This window comes from Colobus angolensis, unplaced genomic scaffold (genome assembly GCF_000951035.1).
Source record: "Colobus angolensis palliatus isolate OR3802 unplaced genomic scaffold, Cang.pa_1.0 Scaffold105, whole genome shotgun sequence".
Classification (NCBI taxonomy): domain Eukaryota; kingdom Metazoa; phylum Chordata; class Mammalia; order Primates; family Cercopithecidae; genus Colobus; species Colobus angolensis.
The window spans coordinates 3,570,626-3,585,469 of record NW_012111475.1 but is presented as its reverse complement, the minus strand read 5'-3'; the positions used below and the strand labels follow the sequence as shown (position 1 = coordinate 3,585,469).

The following is a 14,844-nucleotide window of genomic DNA, read 5'->3' as shown; positions in this document are numbered from 1 at the left end:
CTTTGCCTTATCTATACCTGGCCCTTAGTAACTCACAGCAAATGTTTATTATCTTAATGAAGTATGCAAAAATACAAGCAAGCTAAAAGTAAAAGTGATTATATTCCCAGCTCCTCATCATGAAAATTGAAACCTAAGGCAGAGAAGAACTGAAGTATCATATGGGTATATCAAATTGCTGAAAAAATGCAGAATGCAATTCTCTTGATATAGTTTGAAAAGAATTTTTTTTTAAAAAAAATATGGAACTACTCTGTGTAGAAGGTAGATATTCCTGGCAAAAGAATTAGAAGTTCATGTTCTGAGTTTATTTATTGGCAAGTAAGATACAATCTCTGAAGAAACTCAGCGATAGCCATACTATTGGTTCAAAGGTTATACCATTTTCTGGACATGCAATGCTGGATCCTAACCTTCCAAGAATTGGTCAACTAGAAAAGCTTTTGTGCAGCTTGAACATGGCTGAAAATGGCTTCTATTGGGGAAACATTGAAGTTTACCTTTAAATGATGAAAACAGTGATGAACTTTACGCATATCCGCGCCAACCTCTAATCTACTCTCTGGATCCTGGTCTTCCAAAAAGGATGTTACTAGTTTTTCCAGCCTAAAAATACATAATGTATGAGAAGCAACTGTGAGCTAGAAGTTTTAGAAATTCTAATGGCAGTATCTAGTTGGTTAACATTTAAAGTACAGGATATTGTTCCTACCTCTTTACAGAAGTACAGATTTGACTATACAAATTAAGGGAAAAGAAACATTGACAAAGTGAAATTTGTAGTGAAGCAATTATTTGACTAATTTCCAGTGAATTTTCTTATGAAGCTTTCAATACAGAAATCATTTGACTTCTACAGCCCATCCATTCTAGCCACTCTGAATTTCCATGCCCCTGTGCCTGGCTGCTGCATTGCTAGAAAAAGTAACGAGAATGTATTTTAAATTAATTTCACTAAAAACGCATGCAACTCAGCCTCAGCTGGCACCTCAGTGATGCCCCACTATCTTTTTAATCATTCCAGGTGATCTTCTGTTCTTCACAGTGCCTATTCCAAATCTTTGTACAGCCCCCACACCTACCACTACTCTCACTCACTGTCAATAAAGTCACTTCTCACCAGATGGAGAAAGTCATACAGACTCCTTTGTTTCCTTGTCCTTCGCCTCAGGGTATCTGCCTCACTGCTCAGGCCCTCTTCCTGCTTTTACAGATTCTGGATGATATTCTTCCTCTTTCCCAAGGCCAGTCTCGCCCCTGGGCTCTCTCTCTGCTTCTTCCAGGGCTTATCTTGTTAATTACCTCTTTTCCCTTAATCATCTCTTCATCTCCTCTCTATACCAACTCTTTCCTCTCTGCTTACAATCATTTTGTTTTTCCTATCCTAAAACAAAACAAAATAGAAAACAAAACACCTCCTTTTGGAGGGGCCATCCAACCACTCTATTCTAAAGTCCTAGTTTGGCCGGGTACAGTGGCTCACACTTGTAATCCCAGCACTTCAGGAGGCCTAGGTGGGCAGATTACTTGAGGTCAGGAGTTCAAGACCAGCCTGGTCAACAGGGTGAAACCCCATCTCTTCTAAAAACACAAAAACTAGCCAGGCAAAGTGGCGCGTGCCTGTAATCCCATCTACTTAGGAGGCTGAGGCAGGAGAATCACTTGAACCCAGGAGGCAGCGGTTGCAGTGAGCCGAGACTGTGTCACTGCACTCCAGCCTGGGCAAAAGAACAAGACCTTGACTCAAAAAAAAAAAAAAAAAAAGTCCTAGTCTATTTGTAGCACCGTGTGCCCATGTAGCATTCTAGTACTTTGTATCAGAGGGAAATTCTTGGCTCTTATTTATCTTTGTGCTTCCAGTCCCCCACATTAGGTTCTCAACACAAATATGTTCACGTTACTGAAGCCATGGACATGGTTCCCCTCTATGTTGAGATGGAACTCTTAATAAGGAAGGTGTAAGGATGACAATCAGTACCTATGATGCTTGGTATCATAATACAGCAGCAGCATATCTTTTTAGGACTATTATGAAAATATTTGCATACTTTCAGCATCTTTTAAAACTGTATATACACATTTCCCTTCTGCTGTTACTATCAGCCCACTCAGATAAAATGTAATGATTTCTATCATAGAACAGCCTTGGATTTCATTTTTACCTCTTGTAATCTGTGACATGTGACAGCTATATATTTATAAGCATGAGACAATTTATACTGTTACTTTTAAGGAATTTCTTTAGGTGAAGAGATACTTGTCATTTGCACTATTTGCTGATTGACACTGTGTTTCCTTTTGGATTAGAGCTTGAAACCACTAGATATACAGATAGATTTATACCTGATACATTTTTTAAAAAATCATGTAAAGTATTACGAAAATACATATTTATGAACAAAATTCCAAACAATACAGATGTGAATAAATTAAAAAGTAAAAACTCCTCCCACTCCCCTGCCACCATCCCCCCAACTTTTTTTCTAAATTTTGATACCTTGGGAAATCCACTGTTAACAGTTGAAATATATTATTCTTATTCTTAATGAAGCAGATACCTATATCTATATAGTCATTTATACTTTTTTTTGTTTTTACAAAAATGAGATCACATTTTGAATAATGTTTTACAGCATTATATTTCTAAAGAATTTATGGCAGATGAGCTTCCCCATCAGTGCATATACAGTAGAGGTATTTCATTTCTAATGGCTATATAATATTCCATACTATGGATGTACTATTCCTCTCTTGATGGACACTGAGGTGACATATTCATACAGTTGCTACGTTCCTCTATAACCCATGATGAGGCCTTGATCTACAATTCTGACTTAATGAGGCTTAAAAAATAGTAATGTTTAGCTACTTGTATCTTCCCTGAATACATACAGAAATTTTGAAATTTCAAAATTCACTGTGGGTTCTAGAATATACACTCATTCTCTGGAGTGAAAGCACTTTGTAATTTCCAGTGTCCATAAAATTTCTAGCAGACAATATTAAGTTGGAAGTAATGGTTAATCAGTTCTTTCTTCTTGCTTTTTAAAACAACTTCCGTATAGTTTAATCACAAGTATACATTCTAGGAAACTTTCTCTGAAGGAAGGCTGAAGTGGACTCCTAGCTCAGAAGAAAACTTCGTAAGATACAAGCCTGCTGATGAGCTGGGCCGCTCGTAGATTGCTCACGTGCACTAGGCTTTGGCTATTCCATCAAGGTTCCTGTTCCACACAGCAACAGTGTAGGATACAAGGAGGATCAGGGACATAATCCAAAGAAATAGGCAAGAGCTTCTGCCTAAGTAAAAGGACTGATCGCCTTACTCTTTCTGGGACTCGATTAGTCTAGTACATAACTAAGAATGAAGATCAGCCTTTTGACACACTGTTTTGCTTTCAGCACTTGAGAACACAGAGATAAGAAACATGCCTGGTCTTTCCGTCATACATTTGATTTACTGTTGGGTTTATTTTCTTATCAAGCAAGGACTTGGTCTAATAATTAAAATGCAGAAAAATGCTTAATTCAGATGTTTTTGTTGTACTCCTCTAGTAGTTGAGAGTGAACAAATGACCCAAAATTCCCCACATTTTCCTATCTACCAAAATAGTTTCCAAGTTTATACCTAGTCCCTGCTCCCTCTGAGGGGTCTCCCAGCTGCCAGAACTCTGCTGAACAGTGGAAAACTGTTTACAGAAAAGGCTCACTAAGGAGGTCAAGTGAGTACAATAAAGTCTTTTTTAGGACAAGCCCAAGTCAACAAGAACTTTCCTTATTCTCTACTTACACTAGAAGAAAGAAGAAAAAAGAATCCTAAGGGAAAGAGAAAACAAATGCACACCATTCAGTAACAAGAAATACTGTAATAATTTAAGTGTGTCTGAACACACAACCTTGCTGATGGTGGGTGATGGTCTGATGTTTGGTGACTATACAGATCTCAGCCGAACTGACTGCTAATGAAATACCTCTGACAGCCTGTGTCCTGGTTCAGCGACTCCATCGTATTAGAAATTCTGATACCTGGCCACATAATCAGAACTGACCACACTTCCTAATCTGTGCTTTACCCTCTTGAGGCCACTGCACTCACCTCTCAGCTCTTCACATTCCTTGCCAAAAAAAAAAAAAGCTCTCTCTGTAGCCATATTTCCATAAAAATTTAGGTTTAATGGTATGAATAAAAAGACAAAGCAAGCTTCTCATCATTAGTGACAGCCAATATTGAGCATGCACTAAATGCTGGACACTCTTCTGTGCCATTTGCATATATCATTTCCTTAATTTTTACAACAACACTATATGACAGCTACTATTACTATCCCCATGTCATAGGTGAGGAAACTGAAGCACAGACATATTACATGGCTTGTCCAAGGTCACACAGCAAGCAAACAGGTAAAATCCAAGTTTTGAAGCACAATACTTACCATACTATAACAAAGTTACTCAGAGTATTTGAATACCATATTGGGTGATGTATTTCTAAAAGGGAGAACCCACACCTGCAAGCATTCATTGAGGAGGCAAATAGGTGGACAAAGAAGCGGGAAACAACTGAAAAGCAGTTGCTTAGATCTTAGCACGGCCAAGGACCACCGTGACTTGTAACAGCAAAACAAGTTGGGAAGGAATCAAAATGTGCCATATCTGAAGATTAGTTAATTAATTTTGGCATAGCTATGTACATAGTTAAGCGGTGTGATGGCGAAGTGGTGTACTTATCGACATTAAAAACACTCATATTATATATGGATAGCTTAATGATGAATCCCTCTGCGGGGATTCTGCAAGTACTCTGTAACACACATAACAAGACTGAAGAGACAAAAAGGAAGGAAAGGCAGGAGGGAAGGTAGAGAGGGAGGGAGGGAGGGGAGCAGATCAGCAGTCCTGAAATTTTTCACCAGCTAGTTGTCTTTGGCTCAAGAACATTCAACATCTCCTCGTGAAAAAAGAGACCAACGACCCAAGCTAACCTCACTCTTCTTCAATATTTTTATGATTATGTTTAACTGTTTTTTAAAAATGAATTCATCATTTATACATTGAGTCATTGAGTATGATTAAGATGTTCTCCTTATTCTCAAATAATCTTTGTAAAAAAGAAATTATGAACATGTTCCTGTCAACAGTAGGTTCTAGAAATGGGCTAGAAACCATATCTCTACGGCACTGGCTGTGGGAAAGTTGGGAGAAAAGAAGAGCGGGATATTAGAAACAAGAGCAAACCTAACCCGGGGCATGGAAACACTGGCTGCTTCCAAATAACTGGGACAGCAATGGGAGGTGTGCCCCAGGAATGGGAGGGGAGCCTGGTGCTGTAACTGAGGCAAAGATAACAGAAGCATGCAGCAACACAGTGTTATTCTAGATAATTTACTATCAACAAGGCTCGGGGGATGAAAAGCAATGGGACTGCATCCTCTGATATAAAGCTGGAAATAGTGAGGGGGAAAAAAGTACCCCAGTTGGCGGGGCAGGGATTCCCTGTGGTAGAACCATGGGAATTGGTATTCCAGAGCTGATGGTTCTTAGCTCAACTGTTTCCTCACTGGTTTGGGGAGAGGATTTGACAGCTCATTCCAGAGAGCTAGAAAGGAGTTCTGATTTACAAAACTAGCTTGTATTAATTATACCAAATACATATCAAAATCTGCCTCACTGCTCTCAAACATTTTGCCACTTAAAGATGGCTCTGTTGAGGGTGAGTTGTCTCTGACAGGGTTAAACATGGGGATACTGACAAACCAAAGCTACATATTACCTGAGCAAAGATCGGGAAAAGAATGGGAGATAGTGATAAAGATATAAAAGGATATAAAGGATTGTTTTCCATGGCTGAATAATACTCCATTGTATACATACACCACATTTTCTTCATCCATTCATCTGTTGATGGACACTTAGGCTGATTTCATATCTTGGCTGTTGTGAATACCACTGCAATAAATATGGGAGTGCAGATATCTCTTCCATATACAAATTTCCTTTCTTTTGGATATATACCCAGTAGTGGGATTGCTGGATCGTACAGCAGTTCTAGTTTTAGTTTTTGGAGGAAACTCCATAGTGAAATCCTGTCATTTGCAACAACATATTTAGAAATGGAGGATATTATGTTAAGTGAAATAAGCCAGGCACAGAAAGACAAATGTCACATGTTGTCACTCACACGTGGGAGCTAAATAAAAAATTAACTCATGGAGATAAAGAATAGAATAACAGTTTTCAGAGGCTTGGAAGAGTAATGGGGAGGGAGGGGACAAACAGAGGATGGTTAATGGGTACAAAAACATAATTAGAAGGAATAAGATCCAGGATTCAGTGGCACAATGGGGTGACTACAGTTAACAATAATTTATTATATATTTCAAAATAACTAAAAGAGTGGAATTGGAATGTTCCTAACACAAATAAATGATAAATGCTTGAGGCAATGGATATCCCAATTCCTCTGATTTGATTATTACACATTATATGTTTGTATCAAAATATCACGTGTCCCAAAAATATGTACAATATGTATCCATAATATTAAAAATTTAAAAAACTTTAGTAAGTATAAAAGGAAACTTGATAACTATTAACTTAAAGGAATATGATAACTAAATGAGAGAATAGCTACACAATAAAAAAATGGATTGTGGTAGCATAAGAAATATGGCAGAATGATTGGTTTCAATGATCTTCATTCATCAACCCTCTGTGGGTTAAAACTTTCTCATTTGTAAAATGTGTAAAATAATACCATCTTTACACTATAAGCTTTATGAAATCAGATAATGCAAGGAACAAAGAGAAGATACCGCCTGGCCTATTAAGGCTTTGTTATTCAACTGGACCAACTTTATAGGAATTGGCTGTGAGACTTTTGAAAATATAGAATTTTCGACTCCATCCCAGACCTCCTGAGTCAGAATCTACATTTAACAACATTCCCAGGTCATATGCATACAAACTAATGTTAAGAAGCATTGCAGTGAGGCAACTGGTTATTGAATGTTGACACAAGAATACAAAAACATGTTTTCAGTTTGGAACACCAAACAAAGATGTAACTGCAAATGTTCTGCAAAGGAGGAACTAACATCCCTTGATAGTCAACCATGTCCTGAACACTGTGCTAGTGACTTTACACGTGTTTTCTTATTTAAGTGGAAAAAAAGCCCTTTAGGGACTATCATAGTCTGGTTCTCTTTATACCTGCCTTGTCCCAGTTATTTCATTTTTACATTCATTCAATATCCATTACAAAATGTCAGCACTTTCACATATATTTTGTTATTCATCTGTACCATAGGCCTATAAATTATTATCACTCTTTCACAGATGGGAATAGGAAAGCTAAGAGAAGTTCAGTAACTTACATATTGTCACTAAGGTAGGAAATTGAAACACTGAGATTTGAAAACAATTATTTTGACTTAAGAATCCCCACTCTTTGCATTCATACTACAAAGACTCTCAGTCAATTCAAAAAAGTGTTTTCCACATGCCATAATCTCTGACATACATTTGTATTTTCAATTTAGAATCTTCCTGTGAACTTTTAACCAGGAAAGATGCAAACAACATAGTTAATGAGAATATCAAATAAACACAAAGAGATCATCAAATAAATAGTAAATGGTCTGCCATATTTTAAAAAAAGAGTTTTTAACAGGCTGAAATGGTAGGGGGCAAAGGATGGGCTTCTTTTAGGGATGTGGCCCTTTAAAACATACAGTATTGAGATAGCAGATAATGCACAAAAGGAAAGTTCAGATAACAATAAATTCACAATTATGATCAACTACATAACTACATAATCCACCAAAGACGTGAAAAGCTGAAGGCTGAGGTTGTGCCAAGAGGACTACGACCAAAGGAAACTATACAAAAATTTTTCAGGGTCATTAGTTTCATGTTTGCTTTTTCTGAGATTCTGCTGAAAAAATCAATCCCAATTGACTTAAAAGTAGTCACTTCAAGAGTTTTTCCTTTTACAGTTTCCTGGTCTGTGACAGGTATTATATACATTATATGCTCCCCTAGCCCTAACCAGTGAGTGAAAGACATGGACCCTAACATGCAAGGAATTGAGTTCAGTGTCAGCAACTCTGTTGGAATGAGCTCTTTTTAATAACAGTAGGGGGCCAGAAAGTTCACGGTTTTGGTGATGCAGAGGAAATTCCTATAGTTTTCCTTCTATAGGGTGAATTCATCTTAGTAATGCATATTTCCTTCCTCCACAAAAGCACAGTCATGTAGTACCTCAAATGTAGAAATGCACAACTTCTTGATACTTTCAGTGATTTGAAATAGCAAATGTGAAAAATCAAAATTAAAATCCAGACTGGTTTGCCTTTTTAATGGTGAAGATATGGCCTATTTATAGGCGCATGTACACATTCATGGCCAGGTACTTCTGTTTACAGAATTTCAAAAACTATTTTGAAATAACCTTTAAATAAACTAAGACAACTTTAAAGACACTAACGCATATTTTACAAGGTCCTTTAAATGCGATGATGAAGCGTTTTGAAAAGTTATACAATTGATTTTGTTTTTGTCAATCCAGATTTTCATATATCCAATTTACTTAAAGGCATATATATCTTATGACTAAACATTTTAACTTCAGTAGGTATAGACGGGCTCAGGAGTCTAGAACAAATGTAAATAAGAGACAAAAATAGCTGGCCTGGCTGAGGAGAAGCAGAGGCTGGGCCACAGGCAATGCTGCCCCCGGGGACCTTCAGTGGGATACGAGAAGTATTTGAGACTCTCACCACCAAACTCCCACCACTTCTGCAGGAGGCCAAGGACAGCGTGCTTGACCTCAAGCTGGCAGCTGACACCCTATCTGTGTGCCAGAAACCGCAGGTTTACAGCATTACCAATGTATTGGAAGGCATAGGGCTAATGGAGTAAAAAATCCAAGAACAGCATCAGTGGAAAGGCATGGGGTCTGGCTGCAATAGGGCTGGAGATTGCAGACAAGCTGACTGAGCTCAAGGCAGAGATCAAGGCACTGCAGCAGCAGGAGCAAAAATTGGACCAGCACAGGTGTGGGGGAAGCAGAACATCTGGAACATCATAGCTGCTTGGCCTATGTGACTCATGAGGACATTGGTAGAGGCTTTGCTGGAGACACCCTCCTGCCATACTGGCCATACAGACCCTGTTGGGTACCAGTCTACAGATGCCCATCCCAGAAGTCCCCAGTGGGCAACAGTATGAGATTCACCTGAACAGCCTGAGTGGCCCCTTCAAGGCTGGTGAACAAGGAGGTATGGAGCTCACCGCCTGTGGCTGTGCCTATGCCAACACCTTCAAGAGCCCACCTGCTGTCTCTAGCCCTCCATCTCTGCCCAAGCCTTCCCTGTTCCATCTACAGGAAACTTCACATGCAAGTAGGACCCAGTTGACCACCCCTTACCTCTGACCCTGACAGCTCCAGAGCCCAGTGGTGAGCTGAGCTCACTCTCACTGGGCCGGCAGCATGAGACACTCGCCCCCTGCAGTCTTCTTCCCTGCTGGATAGCAGCAGCAGCAGCAATGATGCCAATGCATCAGAACCCAACCCCTCTATCTCCTTTGAACCCCTCAAGGCAGACCCTACAGGCATTCTGGAACTCCCCGAACAGTTGTCACTCTTGGATCTCACACGAGAACACATGAGCTCAGAGCTGCTAGAGGTGTTGATGTTCTCACAAGTATTCTCCCTCCTCCTCCATCTTTCTCCATCTGCCAAGACCATGGTTACACCTACAACCTGGATGAGTAAGGGTGTCTGTGACCTCTTTGATGTGTCTATTCTCAGCCTCTGACTGACAGGGACATGTCCTGTGTGGCTGGGACATAGACTGTCTGACCTAGAGGCTGCCTGGGGACCAACCCCCACCCCATCACTACACAGCCTGAGAGCCACAGACTCCTGACTTCCCCCAGCCGCCCTCACTGCACGGTTCTGGCCACAAATCCCACTCCTGCACCAGCACCTGTACTGTCTTAGAGAGCAGAGGAAAGCTCAGCCCCCTGCGCCACGGAGCCAAAGTGTTTGCCTCTCCTTTTCTAGGGCTTTCCCCACCTCATGTCCTCCTGGAGTCCTCCCCAAGCCCAGTTTGGCTGACACCTAGTGGCACAGAACCTAGGACCCACATTCCACCTCCCAGGGCAGCTCGTCCAGCCCAATACCCTGCTCCAGCCATGCCCCTCCCCCTGTACCCAGATGGCAGGGGAACTGGATGCTGGCCAGCATCACCCCAGCCTCTTTTGCTGCCCCCCATCCTCTGGCCTTATGGCTCTTCCTGGACCTCTTGTGTATGCCACTCTACTGGGCTCTCAGCCCCATGTACCTGTAGTGGGTAAGAGTAGGGGTGGGGGAGGGTGCCAACATAATGGAACAGAGGTCTCTAGCTAGGACTCTGGGTGGCTCAGTCCCTGAGGATTGGCCTAACCTCTCACTGTCCCATAGCCTCTCACTTATTTCCATTTATTCATTTACCTTTATTTAGAGTCATTTGCAGAGAGTTAGAAAGATTGACAGTAATGAGGATGGGTGCAGTGGCTCATACCTGTAATCCCAGCACTTTGGGAGGCCGAGGCAGGTGGATCATTTGAGGTCAGGAGTTCGAGACCAGCCTGGCCAACATGGTGAAACCCCGTCTCTACTAAAAATACAAAAATTAGCCGGGTGGTAGCGGTGCATGCCTGTAATCCCAGCTACTCGGGAAGCTAAGGCAGGACAATCACCTGAGCCTGGGAGGCAGAGATTGCCGTCAGCCAAGATCACCCCACTGCACTCCAGCCTGGGAGACAGAGTGAGACCCTGTCTCAAAGAAAAAAAAAAAAAAAGATTTATAGTAATGAATGAATTATGAATTCTTGTATAAAGATTATTTTTATACTTTCTGCAGCAAAAGGAAATTGTAATATTTGTACATATCCAAGTGAATAAAGATCATGCCTACGGCTAAAAAACAAGAGAGAAGAAAATTAGATAAATTAATCAATCCATAGATACTAATAACTCCCTCTTTAAATTCTACGTGTATTTTTTGAACTTCTTGTTTTCTGTAGGCAAACACTATGTTGATTGTGTTTAATGTTAACACGAGTACACTCCTCTACATGAGTCTATAATAAATAAGAAATTGACTTACAGGAAAGAGAATGGTGGTGGGGTGGGAGTGGAGAAGGGAGTCAGTGAGCAGGAGATCTAGAGGCAGGAAAATGTGGAAGATAAGCCACATTCAGGAAGGGAGCAATGACAGTCAACAGAAACAAGGTTTTAGGAAATAGAAGAGGCCTATCATCATGGGGAAGGCTGAACGAGCTGTGAAAGAGAAGTTAAACTGGCTTCAAAGCTGACAAAAGAGTAGTGGAGAGATAGCTACCTAGGGAAAGGACTGGGAAAAGAGGCGGATCTGAGACTGTCGAGAAGCCGCCAAGGCAGCCCCTCTGACCAGAACAGGGGCCAGAGATCAAGTCTGAGGATCAAGGAATGAGAGGCAAGATGGCAGGTGGGAGAACAAGGTTAGGAAGGTGGGAAGGAGTGGAGAGAAAGACAGGCCTCAAGTGGATAAAACTAGAGCACACCTTTGGGAAAGAAGTTTATTGGGAAATTTGGTAGAATAAGGGCCAGCTGGAAATGGGCTGGCCCTACCAAAGCTATTTCTCTCCATGGTTAAAGTTTCCAAACTACAGAGTTTCCTGACAGTTCATTAATTTGATGGAGTAGTGGAAGCTTTAGCCATCCTTTGCTCCAAATCTCTGAACTTTTTTTTCTATGGTTCTGTCTTCTATGAAATTAAATTTGTAGACAACATTGAAGTTTAGAAATATACATTTTTTTCAGCTGGTTCCTTTGAAATTTTAAATAACAGCCTTGGTTTATATATGAAAATGCAGAACACACATATATATGTGCATATATATTTGCATATATATGTATATGATTATATACATAGATATAAAATTAACAGAAAACTTGTAAAAGTTTTAAAAGACATATTAAAAGGATTTTGTTATGTAAAAATGCAAAGTAAATCCTTGAGGGTATGTTTCCATTTGATAAAAAATAATTTATTTTATCCTGTCATATGGAAAACAGTATATAGCTGTTTGGAAATGTGTTCATGTAATATTAAATCTAAAGCAAGTGTATGTAAATTGAGTCATACATTATCATTGAGTTCTGCATTAATTGAAGATGGGTTTACAAGGTAAAGACAGATCTTAGGATGCAATAACATCATGATAAAAAGTATTGAAAACTTAAGTGTTTAAAAGAAAATGACCATGAAATTGTTAAAACAATGATGCAGGACCTACATAAAGGAAAAGTGCAAATTAAGAGAGCGAATAAAGAGGACAAGAACACACTGAGTTTTAGTATGTTCCTGAATGGGAAGATGCAGGATTGGAATCTCTCCTTTAATTTAACACTAAAAAGTAAACCTAACAGAAGTCCCATTGCAATTTTTTTTCCAGAAAAAAATACCTATACAGAGACAACCCACAAAATTCTGTATACATTTTTTTGGATGGAGGGGGTCTACAAATCCTCAAAAGTCAATACATGGACGTTTGTATAGAAAGCCCATAGAACTTCTGTTGGAGATGTACACAGATACAGATACAGAAAGATGTCACAATTAAATGAAAAACACAAGTTAAAAAACAGCAAATAAAGGATGAGTCCATTTTTATTAAAATATATATTTATATGTATTCATTAAAAATTTTGAAGGATAACAACCAGTAAGAATACTTATCTTTGAGTGGTGAAATCACAAGTGATTTCTATCTCCCCCCTCTTTTTTTTTTGCCCATGATCACTTTTGTACAATGAATGCAAACTGTTTACAAAATAAAAATTTATAAAACTCTCACAACTCTCAGAGCAAAATTTTAAAAACTCAAAAGGTAAAATTCTAAAATATATATTATAAAAATATATGTAAATGCTAGCCTATATTTAAGAGGTATTTTCTAGGCACTATGCAAGGCACTGATCCCAGACTCAAGGATTAACACAGGGAAGAAGATGTGTAAACGAATGACTATAATTTAACGTGGTAATATAGATCATGTAGAACACATAGAAAGATGAGTGTTCATACAAAAGAGGAAGTACTTCTTTCTGCAAAGGTGGAGCATGAATAAAGATATTCCAATACAAGATGTAACACAGGATTTGAGTAGTGCTTTAGAAAGGTAAGGCGGAATGTCGTTTAGGGCAGAGGGAGCAGCAGGGGCAAGCAGGGAGATGTGAAATAGTATCGTGTCTTGGTGGAGTGTTTTGCACCTGCTCTTGTAGCCTTTACCAGACGGCATTTATCGTTGTAATGTGACTGCCTCTTCCCACTTGACTGTGAACTTTATGAAATCATGTCCTGGTTCTTATTATCTTGTCACCTCCACTGAGCTGGCACTCAGCATAGCCTTTTGAATGAATGATTTCATAAAATTCTCTTTGCTTTCACAATACATAATTTAAAAGATAAATAAGAACTTTTACATTTGTATGCTCCTCAGTATCAATCAGGTCTGCAGCATAAGAAGACACACCTAAAATGAGATTCAAAGAGGCCAAATACTTTTCCTTTAGCAGGTGTATCATATGCGATAATGGTCTGTATTTGGGCATATATGTAGCAATAGCAATGGTGGTGGTGGGATGGGTGGGTTTGGGGTGGTTGGCGGTATGTTTCAATTGGAAATTAGCCTTCAGCTTTTAAAATTTGAAATCCACACTCTGTCCTTGAAATTCAGCACTCAGGAACTGGGTAGAGTGGGTGGATATAATAAGTGAATGCCTTTTGAGAGACTCAGTAGGCTTGGTGAAGGAACTGAGAGATGGTTATAGTGGGAAAGAGGGTGGGCAGTGTTCTATGTTAACAATCTCATTTAAATGGCTAGAATTTTGTGGCAGCGAAACTCAGGATATGCTTGTGCTAGAATATGGACGATGGAGTGGATGATGGGGTGTATGGGGAAAGGAAAGTTGGGGTGGTATGCAGTTATAAGGTCAAAGAATGTCGCCTTTTAAAATACAGAACAGCTTTAAAGAATTAAACTAAAAACAGACAATGTGAGAGGAACAAGTTTTTGCATGGCATTCCCAAGAAGAAATAATACACTACACTTGTTATGCATTACAGTCTGTGCTCAAAATGCTATTTCAGCATTCTAGGTATTAAAAAAAGAACCTTATGTGGTCTTGTGGTGAACGACTGTGAAGGATTATTTAAAGTAAACTGTAGGGAAATATAAAACAAACCCAGCTAATTTATCACAACAGTGAAGATGCATAAATAAGATGTTTATGAATAACAAGGACAGCTTACCTATTATTTCAAAAAAAATTCATTTTTAGTAGAAAATGTGCCACATTTTATTTAAAGGAGAATGACCCCTATTTTTTCCCCCACAGCTTTATAGCCTCTGGTACAGCTTTACTTATTACTATGAATATAACATGATGACTATTTTGGAAATGTTTTAATTACATGATGACCCTCTGGGAATTTTGGCTTGAGGGATAGATATCGTCACACTCAAGACTAATATTGGCTTAATCCGGGGAGCTCAAGAACTCAGCAAATGTGATTGCCGATCAATTGCCAATCAAAGAAGAAATGGAGAGCAAGAAAGAAGTTAGACCCAAGTACCCTGCGAGTCTTTTATTAACAACATCCAGAATTTTATAGAAGAAAAATCTTTGAATCTCTCTGGCCAAGTGTTTCAACAAGTAAATATCCTACACAGTTTTTCACAGGAGGCTACAGTTATTGTCTACCTAATGGTTCCCCTTTTCTTCTGTTCACACAGTTACTATATATATAAATA

At 39.3% G+C, this 14,844-nt stretch overlaps 1 protein-coding gene and 1 pseudogene across 3 annotated transcripts in view; one reads left to right on the top strand and one right to left on the bottom strand.

Annotated features, from left to right (window-relative positions):
* The window catches only part of KIF6 (kinesin family member 6), a 386,472-nt gene that overhangs the window by 195,067 nt on the left and 176,561 nt on the right, over window positions 1-14,844 (bottom strand). For all 3 annotated transcript variants that reach the window (XM_011944312.1, XM_011944316.1, XM_011944305.1), the window contains exon 11: window positions 501-606. In XM_011944312.1, the coding sequence (XP_011799702.1) occupies window positions 501-606 (106 nt within the window). The remainder of the gene's footprint in view (window positions 1-500; window positions 607-14,844) is intronic.
* LOC105513734 lies at window positions 5,507-9,775 on the top strand (annotated as a pseudogene).